At 43.2% G+C, this 16157-nt stretch overlaps 1 protein-coding gene across 1 annotated transcript; it reads left to right on the top strand.

The window, feature by feature from the left end:
- Positions 1–243: 243 nt before the first annotated feature.
- cacng7b (calcium channel, voltage-dependent, gamma subunit 7b) lies at positions 244–12025 on the top strand. Its single transcript, XM_030103781.1, has 6 exons — positions 244–472; positions 5813–6008; positions 6358–6444; positions 7767–7907; positions 10674–10819; positions 11489–12025. Exons 2-6 carry the CDS (start codon positions 5813–5815, stop codon positions 11942–11944), a joined length of 1026 nt encoding a protein of 341 aa, XP_029959641.1. The 5' UTR covers positions 244–472; the 3' UTR covers positions 11945–12025.
- Positions 12026–16157: the final 4132 nt, after the last annotated feature.

A 16157-nucleotide genomic window follows, 5' to 3' on the forward strand; every position in this document is an offset into this window, starting at 1 on the left:
CTGTTCCAATCAAACTAGGGAAAATGTATCTTTTCCATTATAGTTTGAGGGGTTTTTTTAAATTAGAAAATACACCGCACATGTGAGACATATATAGGAAAAGATACAGTAAAAATTATGAATGTGTTGATATATTCTGGTTTGACACGACTCTCTCTCTCTCTCTCTCTCTCTCTCTCTCTCTCTCTCTCTCTCCCTCTCCCTCTCTCCCTCTCTACAGTATGTCTCTCTCTCTTGTAGCCAAAGTAGCTCGCTGAACTGATCCACCGCAGTGCCTGGGACAGACTGAGTGAAAGAGAGAGTGAGGGATTTAGAGGATGGGTAAAGGGGATTAAGGAAAAACACATCGAATAGAGGGAGAGTTGAGAGAGAGAGAGAGAGAGAGAGCGAGAGAGAGACCAAAATCCAGCAAGCCTCCCTGGTGTGAGGTTTCTTGGCTTTACTGACGTGTGCGCACGACTCTCGTGTCAGGGTGAGTATTATTTCCTTCCTCTTCACATATCTGCAGTTGTGCTTTCTTGTTGTTGTTTTTTTTTTTTTTTTCTGGCCGTGAAATAAATGGTGACGCCTTTTTTTTAATTATTCCAGCCTGACTCATTCATTTAGAGCTGTTCGCTGTGTGTTTGGTGACAGCTGTGAGAAAAGAGCTGATTTCATGACGCGTCCTCTCCGCTTCAGCCGGGACTGAAAAACGCTTGTTACCTGCATGACGAGTCCTGTTTATTGCGTTCTTTTTTTTTTAAATATATATATATATTCGTCTCCCGCATTTCATTCCCAATTTTCCAGCCCGAGCGGTTCACATGTTCGCTGCTCTGTGTTTATCGTCTCCAAACTCCGCGTGTGTGAGAGTGTGTGTGACAGCAGGAGGGGGGTGTTTCTAAACAAGCCCGTGCGTCGCCCGGTGCTCCGCTGCTTCCAGAGCCTCCTTTTACATGCGTAACTCTGCTTTTCACTGAGTGCTAGAAAATGCGGTGAGTTTTGTCAGGAGAGCGTGGCTGCGCTGTTTCAGAAATCACGAGCAAACACCCGCCCATTGAGCCATTTCTTCCACGTTTTGTCCTCGTGAAGTAATTTGTTTCCCTCTGAGTGGTTTCATCGATTTTTCTCAGGCTAATTTCTTTTTCTCGAGACGAGGAACAGTCACGGTTGGTTAGTTCAGCACACCTTATTAGGCGCATCCCCGTAGTGCGCATCCATGTGGGATACTCCTTCCATGTTTTTTGGGCCAAGGTCTTTCCTTGTGGTAACCTACATCCTCTTCATACAGTTTTTTTTTTTTCCTTTTCTGAATCAAAAACTCTGCAAACATACTTCCAGCCTCCTCTGCCTCGGGTTCCTCCTCATTCTCCCGCCTTCTCTCAGCTCCACATCCTCCCCTCTTCATCCGCTGCTCCCTCTTTTCCTCGGCGCCTCTCTTCCCTGAGAGGCTTGAAGGTGATGTCAGTCTGTAGATTGTGACAGATTAGAGTGAATTAAATGTTTTGTCTCCCTTGTGGCTCCTATCTAACCAATTCAACAGGCTCATTACTTTGTGGATGGAGGAGCCGAGGGGGCTGTCTCAGAGCAATAAAGTGGGATTGTTATCACAAATCTAACAGGGAAACTGAATTTCCCCCTTTCTCTTTTCACTTAATCTCAGTGCCAAATTATGACACGGTGTGAAGAGAATATGTAGAGAAAGGCAAAGAAAGGAGTGGGTTTCCTTGGTATTGATTGCTGCATGCTGGTTTTGTTGGCCTCTGTGTTCTGAATGAAGGCTGGGTGCTGTCCATGGTGCTGAACCAGAGAGGTACTCAGACACGGCCACTCATTTCTGCAGAGTTGCAACTTCAATTGATTCACACTCGTTTCTGACCACTTTGGCACATCCTCCAGCAGCTGGAAGGTGTGATTGTTCATTTCGGAGCCACACTCTCGCCCGGTCATTTTTATATCTCATCCATCTGTGCTTCCAGTCATGCGATGTCACTTTATTGAGTTCTTTCATTTCACCGTGAATCCTTCTTGAACTCTCACAGCCTCTCGTCTTTCAGTTCAGAGCCTTTCTGGACCTGCCATATAATTCACAGCCTCTGGTTACACAAGAAATTGAACTCTTTGCAGGTCATTAATTGCAATACTTGGAAGTGGGACGTTTCAACCCGAGGGTGTTGTTGAACGAATTTACAAAAAACCATCCATCCATCCATTAGAAACCCCCAATTGTATGTTTTTGAATTGTGGGAGGAAGCCGGAACACACACACACACACACACACACACACACACACACACACACACACACACGCTCAGTCTTGTATTTCTATCCTTGTGGGGACCGTCCATTGACTCCCATTCATGTCTAGTCCCTAACCCTGACCCTTACCCTAACCCTAACCCACACCACAACAAAGCCTAACCCTAAAGAAATGTTTTTGCACTTTTACTTTTTTCAGTAACAACAACATGGTCAAGAAAACACTGTTTCTCCTACTGAGGACCGGAAAAAGGTCCCCACAAGGCACGTCGTTCCACGTTTTGCTATCCTTGTGGGGACATTTGGCCCCAACAAGGATAGAAATACAAGAACACACACACACACACACACACACACACACACACACACACACACACACACACACACACACACCAAAGAAAGGCCTCCCAGGTATAATCTGGACTCAAACTAGGGACATCTTCAATATGAGGAGCCAAAGCAAACCACTGCATACCTGAGTAGAAATTTGCAGTCTTGGCAAGTTTTTTTTACTTTTTTGCCTTTTTTTCATGGGTAAATCAGCAATTTATGTCATTTACATATAAATGTAAAAAGTAAAAGTCAGTCAAATGTTACATATTTTTGCCATTAATTGCTTAAAATGGCTTGCTTTTCCACAGCAATGGCCTGTACAGTGCAGTGTTAGTGATATTGTGTTATCACAGTGACAAACAGAACCAATCTCAAAGTTTAGCTCAACTATTTAATAGGTCGTTCTGATGAATGTCTACAATTGACGAGCATTAGAATTTTAAGACACAACAAGAAAGAAGTTATCAAATATGCCAGCTTAAGAACTGCAGGAAAATTACAAGAATCCAAAAATCTGCTCAGCTGTGGTTTCGTATGTCAGAGGATGCTGATAGTTTGCATCCTGCCCCTTGTAACGCTTGTAACATTCCTTTTGATCAAATTGGCTTTACATCTTCAGAGTGGACTGTTTGTTTGGCTGGATTTTCTTGTGGATGGTTGTCTGTTCCATTTGAAACCGCATTTACTTCATTCAGTTTTTCAGATTCCCAAACTGGCAACACCTCACAAGATCTTTATACCAGTCTGTTCTCTTCTCACATAATATTCTTGCGCTTCGCTTATAAAAGAAGCTCCATTCATTCCACTGCTGCATGAAAACTGAGCTAACTTCTGCGGCGTTCACATCTCCTACAATAGCTGTCCAGATAAGATGAGGCCAAGCTTAATCTCTGAGAGTTTATTTCCCAGTAGAATAGCTGTCTCTTTTAAAAGTCCACTCTTCAAACACTTAAAGGTTCATCATTCAGAGAAAGAGCAGAATAGGAAAGTGTGTCATGTTTCAGTCATTAATTTGACTTTAACTTTATGCCGTCAAGTCATTCAAAAGAGCCTAAAGTTAAATTAGTTAGTGACTCTGGTCATGATGTAGTATTTCGTGTGTCACTCTGAACTATGAAGAAGTCCAAATATGTTTTCCTTAAGGTTGAAAAAGACAGAGTATGTTAAAAAATGAATGAAAAAGTTTCTGTTATTTCCAATGCACAATGTCATGATCTACAGGAAATGATTCAAGAAATAACCAGAAAAGAAAGATTGCCCTTAAATCCTAAATAAATTAAATATATACCACATCTTCGCTAAAAACAAAGCAAAAACCATCTGGGGAACAGTGTTGATATACACAAGAAAAAGTCTAGGCACTCATATTTTTTTTTTCTAATTTAGAAACAGCTGTGCTTCACTTGCAGAACCACATGCCTGATTTCACTCCTCTCAGCAACTGAAAGAACAACAGGGTCATGTTTAAGTTGCATGATCACAAAAAAAAACTGGATGCTTTCAGGGAGAAGCAAAACTCCCATCACACCACATATCTATTCCACTGTGTCAGTGAGGCTCTGGCTTCTGCTGTGGTAATTACAACAATCTGGTATGGCTCAGAATGTGCACAGTGCAGTGCAGTAATGATGTAGCAATGTTTCCATTGTAAACATTGGCACACTACAGTGGTTTTTAGTGGCTAAGGGTCAAATGTACCTAATGCTTCATACCCACAGCTGGGCTCTCCCCCACAGTTATCACTGTCACATTTAATTTTAAATGACTTAAGTGTACTTTGGGCCACAGAGCCTGCAAGACACAACGTGAATGTCATCACGACAACACACAGACGACACAGATCTGCAGCCGCTGACAGCACAAGCTCCCAATTCTCAGAACAGAAGTTGAAGACCTTCGGTCGTTTATTAGAAACCAGCAGATGTTTGATTACTGTAAAACCTGCAATACGTCAAAACCAGGAGTTTTTCAAAGTGAGGGGCAGGCCTCCCCTCGGGGATGCTGAAGAGCCTCAAGGGAGGTCAGGGTGATGCAGTTTCCCAGCAGAGTAGTATCTTTTTAATTTTGAGAAGAAATTAAGATCCATATGTATAATGATCATGAAAACAAACAGCCTGGAGGCAGTCCCTCGTTTTTATGGGTTTTTCGTGCCTTACACAGGATGTAGCCTGTGAAATAAACCGCAGGGCAAAAGAATTTTCTCCACACTCATTTCCTCTTGTTTGGCTCACAGTGTTTCTGTGCTTGCAGTGCAGTGAAATATGTGATTGCAGCTCAGTTGATGAGCCAGTGTCTTTCTTCTCACATCTTTTGGTGGCAGAACAATAAGTGAGCAACATCAGTAGTTTCTGAGGAGAAAATGAAGCTGCACTCATAAACACCAAGAGTGCTCGAGTAATTTATGAAAAGAATAAGGGAATGTCCTCAATATTAGCATATTCATGAAAATAAACAACGCAAACATGAAGTTGGACTTTTATGATAAGAGGGGAATCGATAAGTCATCTGCATTATAGTACAGCATGCATGGAGCCTGCCAGTATCACTCATAATGTACAACATAACTCAGCAAAATGGCCCCTAATCACATTAAAAATCCACGCCGCTCTGTGTTCCTGCGTGTACTTGTCCTTCTTGACTCATCAAGGTGATGATACTGTCCAAATTGAACAGAAGCTCAGTGGCTGCACATCCACACACACAAACAAACGCAGAGATCTGTAAATCCATACAGACAGGATGCTCAGAGGATTTGCAACAAACTCCTACCCAGCCAGCCAGAACTAAGTCACAGAAAGACCATGTTTGAGTCACATAAGACCTCCGTTCTTGTTTATCATGTGTGTGTGTGTGTGTGTGTGTGTGTGTGTGTGTGTGTGTGTGTGTTTGTGTGTGTGTGTGTGTGTGTGTGTGTGTGTGTGTGTGTGTGTGTGTGTGTGTGTGTGTGTGTGAGAGAGAGAGAGAGAGAGAGAAAGAATCTTTCTGAACTAATTGGTAAAGTCATCATCCGTTTCTTCGGCTCCTCTTTGACCTTTCACAAGATTGGCTGCCGGTGAATTTATCATGAAGCAAATGTTAGCAGATGTTAGCCACAAGCTTTTCCCATGTGCCCCCCACGTGTGCGCATCACATGTCGTCTCAGTGTTGCACCATCTGCAATAGCCTCTTATCCACAACCCCTGCACATGTTTCACACACTTTTGTCTGCGGGTTTGATTCCCTGTCTCCCTGTGCCCTGCAGATGAGTTCCTGCAGCAGCCGCGCGTTGACCATCCTGTCCACGGTGTTCGGAGCATGCGGGCTGCTGCTGGTGGGGGTGGCCGTCTCCACAGACTACTGGCTCATAATGGTGGAGGGAATCATCCTGCAGCAGAACCAGAGCATGGAGGTGAAGATGGCGCTGCATTCAGGCCTCTGGAGAGTTTGCTTTGTGGCTGGTAGGTAGATGTGACACTATGCGAGGACGCGCTTACGGTAGAAGGACAATTGCAAGAATTGGATGCATGCTCAAAAAAAAAAATCCTATATATGTACCTGCATGTTTACAAGTCATCAAAAAACACATGAATAGATAGAGGGGACCAGCAGGATGAGAGAGCAGGGGGTGAATACTGCAAAGCTGCAGGCCTTTGGGATCACAGCTGTCACATAACATAACTATTACCTGTGAGCAGGAATGCACAGACCCTCATGTGTTTCTGGAATTTGTAATATTTCTTCATGCATCACTGACTCTGATCCTAAAAGCAAACAGCAATATACTCAATTTCCTCGGTTTCCTCACAGGATCGGAGAACGGGAGATGTGTCGCATCAGAGTATTTCACCGAACCCGAAATAGAGATCACCACTGAAAACACCGCAAATATACTGAGTGAGTGAAACAGCAGTGACCATCAGACTCTGCATCTGTGTCCCCCTGCTGACTGACTGCGGGAACTGAAACCAGAACCAAGGGTTACAGCAACCCACAGGACCCTTCAGTGAGATGAAAAACACAAAAACCTTCATTGCGGCAAAGAACTTCACGACTTAGGCTCAAAAGACTTTCGACAGTTTGAGGCACAAAAAATCATTTTAGCTCAGATTTTGTCATTAATATAAATTACTCATGTGTAACAATCCTCTGAAACTGTTTCAGATGTTTGTGAACTTCTGCACATCTTCACATCTCTCTGAAAAGCTTCTTTTCTATCCAGCTGTGATACAGAAGTGTGGTCAAATGTTCCTCCTGTCTTTTTTTTTCTTTTGATTTGTTGTTGCTGTAAATTCAAAATTAGCTTATGTTTCCTATTAAATGAATAAATGCTTCAGTTTCAAGGTTGTTTGTATTAGATTGACAGTAAAATATGAATACGATCTGGGAATCATTAAATTCCATTTTTATTTACATTTAGCAGTGTGTGAGTTTTGAAATCAGGACCTTTCTACAGAGTATATTTTTGAAGTTTTTGATACTCAGGCAGATGATAAGATCAAAGAAAACTAGAATGTTTTCATGTCATCTTAACTGTTTTATTTATTAGTTGCTTCCCAGTCATCGTTAGTTTTATAGCCGTGGGTGAGTCACTCCGCTTCAGGGGGAACACAGCTGGAAAGAAATCTGGGTTCTGGACTATTCCCATTTAGGAGACGAGGGAAACGAAATCATGATATAAAAAAAAAGAAAAAAATTGAGTGAAAAACAGTGTTTTTTGCTAAAATGCATTTTTCCAAATGACAATGGCAATACGGATAATAATTCGATTTATAAAAGAAGCTTTAGTGTAAAACTATTTGTGCAATGGTTATGAGAGTTATAGACTATAAACAGTACTAAAACTGTCAAGCTATCTGGAAAAGTGTTTTGTTTTTTGGACCCAGCCGCCTTCTGGAATAATAAATATTTTACAATATGAAAGACATTTGAAATCCTGCTTATTGCGAGACAGAGCATGTGGGATGAGTGCTGCAGGGGCTTAATGTGGTTTTGACCTCCGTGAAGGTTTCCTCGTCTCCCCCAGTGAGAAATCTGATTCCCCACGCTCACAAAGGTATTTTATATGAAGGTTTTGAAATGTCTGTAATGTATCAATCCCAATTTCCCTCTCACTGTCAGGTACATCTGCTTTATTCACCCGACAGTTTGATCATCCTCGAACAGTTTAAGGACACTCTCCATGTGCTGTGTTGAACTCTGACCTCTCCTCCCTGCAGAGATGGTGCGTACAGCCACACCCTTCCCCATGGTGTCGCTGCTCTTCGTCTTCACCGCCTTTGTCATCAGCAACATCGGACACATCCGGCCTCAGCGCACAATCCTGGCCTTCGTGTCCGGCATCTTCTTCATCCTCTCAGGTGGGATCCATTACTCATGTCTGGCTGTCGCTCTGTGATTGATTACAGTGGCCTGGTGTGTCCTGTGTCACACGTGGAGACACTCCATCATGACCCTATTTTTGGCGTGAGGGACTGGTGTGTAGATTGTCGTTAAAAAAAGTAGCAGGATTCAGTCATAAGCTTTCTCCTGCCGGACTGAGAGTTTTCCATCTTTTAACTTTGCAATGAAACAGAGTTCGTGATTAAAATGAGGCTCGCTTCCTGCAGTTGTCATGTAATTCTGTGGCAGAATGTGTCTTTTGAACAAAAGGAGCCAGAATCTCAGCTTCAGGGCCTTTCTGTGTGAAGTTTACATGTTCTCCCTGAGCATGTGTGACTTTCATTCCAGGTGCTTTTCTTTCCTCCCACAGTCCAAAGGCAGCTTGTTAGTTGAATCCATGCCTCTAAACTGACCATATGTTTGAAGGTTTTTGCGCGATTGTGTCATTTTGCTGTGTAAAGGACGGCTGACCTTTCGCTCCAGTGTTTGGTGAAAGTCCAGCCCACTGAGAATATGGGTTCTTCAAATGATGCTGGATCTCCAGACATCATCGGCAGGTTTTCCAGCCGATTCCCATCATTAGTGCAGTTGACCTCCTTGAACAGCAGATGGCTGTAATGCTCCCATTTCTTGAGCTTGGTGTGCAGATGGAAGACTAAGACACAGAACCCTAATTTGAGCTCATGTCTCTGATGTTCATTTTGCTCGATGCTTTTGAGTTGGAAGCATCAGTGCTGAGTTCAGAGGAGCATCAAACGCAGTCCAATACCCCTGCTCCGACCTGCCGTTGCAGGGACCTGGTGATGAGGGGTGTCGCTGGATAATAAGTGTTATGTAATGGAGGTTACATAATGTTTATAGTCACCGCTGGAAGTGTCGCAGTGTTTTTACTTTACAAGGTATTTTGATAATAGGGTGATAATAAGGGGCAAGTGTATCAAATTGCTTCTCAGCAGCCTTTCATTCTGCTGCACTAAGCCTCTCTCAGCGCACTGCCTCCCTCCTCCTGCCTCCCCTGCCACACACACACACACACACACACACACACACACACACACACACACACACACACACACACACACACACACACACACACACACGAACAACCTCCCATTTCCTTCCTCTTTCATTCAGGGTGTTTCAGCTCTGACTCATTGTGGTTGTGGTGGCTTGTGCGGATTAATGAGAGATTCTCCACTGGTATCCTCCGTGAAGTACCGTGGTAAATATTGCAGTTTGGGTCTGCAGGCTTGGTGCAGCGATACCACATACCGCTTAATGTTACTGAATTAAACGCAGACGGACCAACTTTCCATGGGAGCACAGCTGCCTGAGCCTGTTCAGATGCTGACGTTTGCTCTCTTTTCTCTTCCTCTCTCCCTCTCACACTGTGAATTTCTGTTTCTTTCTTGTCCCAACAAACACAACGCAGACATCTTGCATACGCATGTGCATTTGCTGAATTTACTCCCATTTTGGTTTCCTTTTTGTTTAACACGCATTGCTTCTTCTAGGCCTGGACTTGCTCCCTCTGCACGTGTGTGCTCCCCTCAGCTCCTCAGCGTTTCTCAGATAAAGATGTACTTTCTTTGCAGGATTGACAGCAGCATGGTTTTCACATTTTCCATGCTTTACAATTTTAAATTTACAACAAAACCTCTTAAAGCAGTCATTCACGTGATGGACATGACCACCTGACAGCCCTGCAGTACATTTTAATGTTGCAGTGGAGGCTAAAAATATTCATATTCAGTGCTTACAGCATGCAGCATTCTTTGAATATTGATTCCTTGGTACTGGCCATATGTTGTATCTCATGCATTTAACATTTCCAGGGCATGCAGGGAGCGTACAACTGTTCGTGGAAGAGGGCTGGTTTTAAATGTTGAATGTTACTGCTTGGAGCTGAAGGTCAATCTTTTGATTCTGATATAGTTCTCCTGAATTGTCACTTTAAAACTGTTTTTTTTCCCCATAATATTCAAACACTTGAACACACGTGACAGTGCAGATTTGTTATTCTGGAATCATCGCTGTTTTTCAAGTTTAACAATACAACCAAATCCAGCTGCATTGGCAATCTGTGGGATAAGTAAAGTAAAAATACTAATACCTGCAAACCATCTTCCAGTTGTTTTTTTTTTTTTTACTATGGTATATACTTTTTAAAAAGAAAACCATCTGTCAATGTCTTTTTTGCCTTTGACCACCTTTTTTGCCTGATGTTGACATGACTGGGATTTAATGCAATTTACTTGGATCAAATAAATGTGAAGCTTGATGTTGAGCTCACATGTTATTCAGTAAAGTTGTGTTCATCCAAACATTCCAGTTTAAACACTTTAAATGCTTTGTGGTTTTATTACGACACTGAAAGCACATCTAGGAAAGTGTGGTACTCATGTTATTTGTTAAAAACAAATCCATGATTGGGATGTTTTATTAAGAAAAAGATGGATGGATGGATGGATGGATGGATGGATGGATCCTTTCATTATGATTCTCTCTCACAGCCTTTTTTCGATCTCCCTCATGTCTTTATGAACATTTGCTTTTTGGAAACCGATCTATTGGCAGGATTGCTCCACATCTGTCACTTCCTCTGGAGCCGCTGGTGCAGCTGCTGGGATGACTTTATCAGAGACGTTCTCTCTCTCCCTCTCTCTCTCTCTCTCTCTCTCTCTCTTGGATCGGAGTCTGTTTCCCTCTCTGACGCCGTGTCACTGTCAATGTGCTGTGTGCAGGCCTCAGTCTGGTCGTGGGCCTGGTGCTCTACATCTCCAGTATTAACGACGAGGTGATGAACCGGCCCCGGGAGCCCGAGCAGTTCTTCAATTATCACTATGGCTGGTCCTTCGCGTTCGCTGCCTCTTCATTCTTACTCAAAGAGGTCAGTCTGGTGTCTACTTATGTTTGCAGGCATGTGTATGTGACAGAAATCATGAGGAATATATTGTGTATGCAGTGAATGCACGTCCTTCAGGGCAGAGAAAATATGTAAATATCGGCACAGGTTTGAAGATCATTGCTGCTGATGTATGGTGAGCTGTCAGTGATTATGATGGAGAACTGCAGGGTTTGTGCGCCTCGGTGCTCGTGTGTGAATCCATCCATAGGGGCAGTTTCATGTGAATTCTTGGCTCATCCCCTCCTCCCTCCCCCCTTTCTTCTGCGTCTCTCCCCTCGCGAGCAGCACTGCTGTTAATGTGGTGCAGTGGACAGCTCAGTGTGCTCCACTTTCTCCTCCCCCTGTCTTCTCTCCGTGTTCTGATTCACTTCTGTTGCTTTGCGTTTGACCTTTAGATTATGAGTTGAAAAGAAATTCACATTCAAAAGTAACCAAAGACCGTCTTGTACACCTTTTTCTCTGAAAACGCTTCTCTGCATCTCCTTTGTTTGTCACTTTCAATGTAATTTTCACAGCCACTTCTTAGTATTTCTTTGAAATTTGATTTAGTCTTTGAATTGAATTTTTGTAATGAAATGTCTCTGTCCTTGTCACATTTAATCTCCCTTCATCTCTTCGCCCACCGCCTTCTCCTCTCACTTCCTGTCTCAGGGGGCCGGTGTGATGTCAGTCTATCTGTTCATGAAGCGTTATGCAGAGGAAGAGATGTACCGCCCCCACCCTGCGCTCTACCGCCCCCGCCTGTCGGAGAGCAGTGACTATAGTGGCCAGTTCCTCCACCCGGAGTCCTCCTGGCCTCCGCCGAAGCGAGGCCGCAGCACGTCGGAGGCCTCCAGCGACATCTCCATCCAGCTCAACCAGACGCCGCCAGTGCCGTCCAAAGCCAACCTGCAGGCGGTGGGCCAGGGCAGCCCCCCCTCCGGCTCCTCCTCCGTGGGGAGCTACCCGATGCCCCCGCAGTCCGCCGGCTATCCCACGACACACACCCTGACCCGGTCGCACTCCTCACACCCCCAAGGCCAGGCGCTCCCCATGGCCATGCCGCCGTCGCCCGTACCTCCCCCTCACTATCACACACACGTGCACATGAGTGCCTCCCCCTGTTAGGGTGAGGGAGCCTCACAGTGGAAAGGAGAGACACGGACTCCTCATAATCATATGTTATGTACATTTAGACGCGGATGGCAGTAAATACTGAGCTTGGATCAGAGATCAGGTTAGACGAGGAGGAGGGCGAGGAGACCAAACATGAAAAATGTAGCTTTGAAACGACACAGACAGTTTTGAAGGCTGATTTAGGATTTTACAGAACTGTGAAGATATTTTTTTTTTTATAACTGTGATGAACTGGAAGACACAAACACCGAAGAGAAACTCAGTGTTACATCATAGAAAAGGGGAGAAAGGTGTTTCCTAGAAAGACTTGGGAGGTTAGGCTGAGTGACGGAGGAGATACCAGCGAGGGAGAGTGAGGCAGGGGGGGCGAGGTGCTGCGGTATTACATGAAGATACTGCAGCGCTGCGGGAAATTTGTATGCACTCAGAAATGTACAGTGCAAAACACAGTGATCACCAAGACTGGGAATGCACATAGTTTTTATACATACATGATTCATGCCGATACATGAACGATGTACCTCTTTACCGAATGGTAAATCTGGTTTATTATATTCTTGTCTTCTCTGAATTTATTACATCATCAATCCAGTTTCATAACACACAGTGTCAAGATAGTGTAACCAATATTAATAATTCAAGATATTAGTTAAAAAATAAAGTAACTGTGAAATGCAAAAACTGGATATGAATGTTGTTAACCTTTGTTTAAAAAAAAAGGAAAAGACAGGTGGAAGATGTGATGAAATATCATGAGGAAAATACAACTTTTACATATTTGCATATTTGTTTCAGATTTCTTGTACATACTTGCACATGTGGACTTCTGTTTGAAAACTGTAAATGAAGCTTTGGCACAAGTCACGTGAAGGAAAGCGTGTGACTCCTGCTGCTTCGGACGAAAACTCTGCAACAGGCGGACTCCGTCCAGCAGCAGCGGCAGCAGCAGCAGCAGCAGCAGCAGCAGCAGCACGCCCTGAGGATGCAGCTGCTGAGAGGGAGGCAGGAACCGCCCAGTTCTGATGCGGGGGTGGGACGCCCTCTACTGGCCGCTGTCCCGCACTGACCCTGGACCTGCAGTGAGGGTCTGCCCTGCTACTTTTTTTTTTTCATGCACTCTTCTTCCATCGTCGCTGACCTGCACTGAGGGTCAGTGCCTGGGGCGGCACAGATGGTGGAAGCTGTTGTCCATCCAGAGCTGTAAGTTATGTCGAAGTCAAGAAATGTCAGGAAGGATAAGACATGCTAATCTGAACTGTATAAAGAAGAATATGCATATATATACGAGATAGAAATACTTTTAAAGCTTTTTTGCTATTGATATATCTGGAAAACACAGAATTTAATTACTTTTGTAATTCCCGCTAAAGGAAAACACCACTGTTTATGACCTGTAGGCCCTCTGTCAGTTTTTCTATTAAATAATCACATTTGTTTATTCATTTTCAGTGGAGTCGGTTAATGATAGTTTGTCACTAGTATCAGATGTTTTAAACATAAACCAAAAATTAAGTTCAGATGAAAATATTGAAGATTTTTTACATATTCACATTTGAAAAATAAGACATTTTTAGTTGTTGAAAAAAATTCCTAATTCATCTGTTTATTACAAGAGAATATGAACAATTTCTCAACTACAACTGAAAAACCATAAAATGTTCAGATTGCTTTCTATGGGCAAAGTTCAAATATTAACATCTTAGAAAAGTTTTTTTTTGTTTCAGAAAAGACAAATGATTATTTTACTTTAGAAAAATTTGTAAAACAATTTCCTGTAAAATGTCAAATCAATGGACTGACTGACCCCTGCATCACTCAGTGTGTTACTTTTCTAAGTATTTTCAGTCTATTTTTCATTTATTTCAGTGTAACCACACAGGTTTATTTTGGGGTAATTTGGAAACATGATAACATTTATCTAAAAATGCTCTTAAAGCTTCTGCTCAGCTTAAATTGCTCTTGATAAGCATGCAGTATCACAAAACACAAGCAGAGACGAGGCGGACCTGTGCATCAAAAGCAGCTCAGTTTGAAAATAGACTAGTTATTTGTTGTTTGCTTTAATGTACATCATTGGTGGGGATGTGTGGGTACGATGTGTCTCTGTAATGAGGATTAAACCTCCGTGTCACTGAGCACAGGCGGGTTTTAATTATCACTGTGATGCTGGATGGAGGCAAACACCTTCACGTCCTGCAGTGGATGTGTGGGATCAAACGACTCACAGAGGAGAAACTAAACCCAGATATCACATTTTTCTGTTTTGTTTTGGGTTTTTTTTGGTCTGTATGCAGATTTGTATTTTCCCGTGCTTTTTGTTTATGCGGGGGCTCAGACTGAGATTGAGAAGCAGCCCGGTGTGACTGCAGCCTTCATTGTTGACTTTGCTGCTGCAGTTCTTGGGGTCAAGTGCCTTGCTCAGGGGCACCTCGGCAGTCGCTGGTATCTTTGCAGTATCTCTGCAGCCAGTCGTTTAATGTTAAAATGTGCAACACTTACCTTCAGAGTACTGCCAGCCCCACCCAGGCCTTTGTGGCTGAGCAAACGCCTCTTTATTGTTCATCTCTGTGCCCGTTTCTGTTTTCATCTCCATCTCTAGATTTGTTTTTTCCTCCATCAAATAATTTTTAAAGGGTGTAGCTATTCTTGCTCCAGCATAAGGCCTTGATTTCCTGCACACTGTGTAAATAAAAGGAGTGAAATGAATGCTGTTCGGTGCTTCAGTGAGAATGATTTTTTTTTAATAGGGATTCAATTATTTAGTGGAAATAACAGTAAGAGCACTGTTAAAATGTAGACATCATAAGAACTTTTAATATCAGTTCACTTTTTTTTGCCATTAAATCTCCTCAATATGTTCAATGCCATAAAATAAACAATAAGATCAAAGTGAGACCAAACCGAGTTTTGATCATTTTTGCAGGGTTATGAACCTCTAGCCGTTGCTCTGGCTGGTGTCTGTGATGGAGGGAACAGTTGTAAACGGCTGAGCACTGCACTGCAGTCGACCACGGGGTGTTAACTAGGCTTCCTCCTCAGTCACGGCAAGCCACCACAGCCTGAGGGCACCAATTGATCACAGGGTTGTATGGCTGAATGCGCTTGTGTGTGGCTGCATTCGCTGGCATATGTGCTTGTGTTTTATGGGGATGTTATTATCACATACGGATGAGAATAAAACATAAATTTGGTGAAAACTATGATACCTTCAGTGCGGGGTGTTGATTTAATTCAACTTGTCTCTTTTCAACTGTTATACTGGAATTTCAGTGTATTGTTTGTTCCAAAAAAAAAAACAGAGAAAAATAAATGGATGCAGATAATACAGCTTTTCAGAAGCACCATACAAAAGAAATTTCAAGATAGATGTGGACTCGTATGATGGAGAGCTTGTGAGAGTTGTTGCAATAAAAGTGAAAACCCCAAACATCCACAGGTCAATAGAGCTGAACGGTGTGAGCATTCGGCTGTCTGAGAGCTTTCTGTGTGCGAGCATGTCTCCTGATGAACGGAGCGTGACTGCCGGTGTAAACAATCCAGATTAAATTGTGGCTCATGCTCATGTGGACACTTTTCTATTATAACATACGTTTCACTGTGAACGTGTGTGTGTGTGTGTGTGTGTGCTTCTTTTTCTCTTTTGTTTGTATGCGTATGCATGCGTGTGTGCGTGCGTGTCTCACTTTCTATTTTCAATGTGTGTGTATTTGTGTGTGTACATCAGAGTGTGGGTTGAGTGGATCTCTCCTTTCACCATCACCATTACTGCATGAAAGACCTGTCACTCTGTATTAGCTCTATCCTGCTCTCTCTCCCCTTTAGTGTGTGTGTGTGCCTGTGTGTGCGTGCACGTGCGTGTCGGGGGGTGGGCGGGGGGGCGAACTGGGCAGTAAAGCCATTTTAAAGCTATTGAAGGTCATTGTCCACTCTCTCTGTTTCGTGAATCCCCACTGTTGTGTGAGCTTCTGCCATCGGCTCAGTTACTATGGATCCGTGGATGTCTGGATCGTGAAACGTGAGATTTCTCCTCAGTGATCTCATTTGGTTGGATAATTAAAGGGCACTCCTTGACATCCCTGTGTCCCTATAACCCCATCAGGAATAACTTTAGAATTAGCTAAACACTCTTATGTGTTGTTCTGACCTGATAAAGTTTGTTGAACAGAAGGCATGAATGAAGGCAGCTGTCATTCAAATGTAGTTT

Source organism: Salarias fasciatus, chromosome 11 (genome assembly GCF_902148845.1).
Source record: "Salarias fasciatus chromosome 11, fSalaFa1.1, whole genome shotgun sequence".
Lineage (NCBI taxonomy): Eukaryota > Metazoa > Chordata > Actinopteri > Blenniiformes > Blenniidae > Salarias > Salarias fasciatus.

What these genes read in the sequence shown, in the direction of transcription:
- cacng7b (XM_030103781.1), top strand. Translation starts at nt 5,813, where the DNA reads ATGAGTTCCTGCAGCAGCCGCGCGTTGACCATCCTGTCCACGGTGTTC. An exon ending in AAACACCGCAAATATACTGA is followed by an intron (nt 6,445 to 7,766) that starts GTGAGTGAAACA and finishes TCCTCCCTGCAG; the next exon opens with AGATGGTGCGTACAGCCACA. An exon ending in CATCTTCTTCATCCTCTCAG is followed by an intron (nt 7,908 to 10,673) that starts GTGGGATCCATT and finishes TGCTGTGTGCAG; the next exon opens with GCCTCAGTCTGGTCGTGGGC.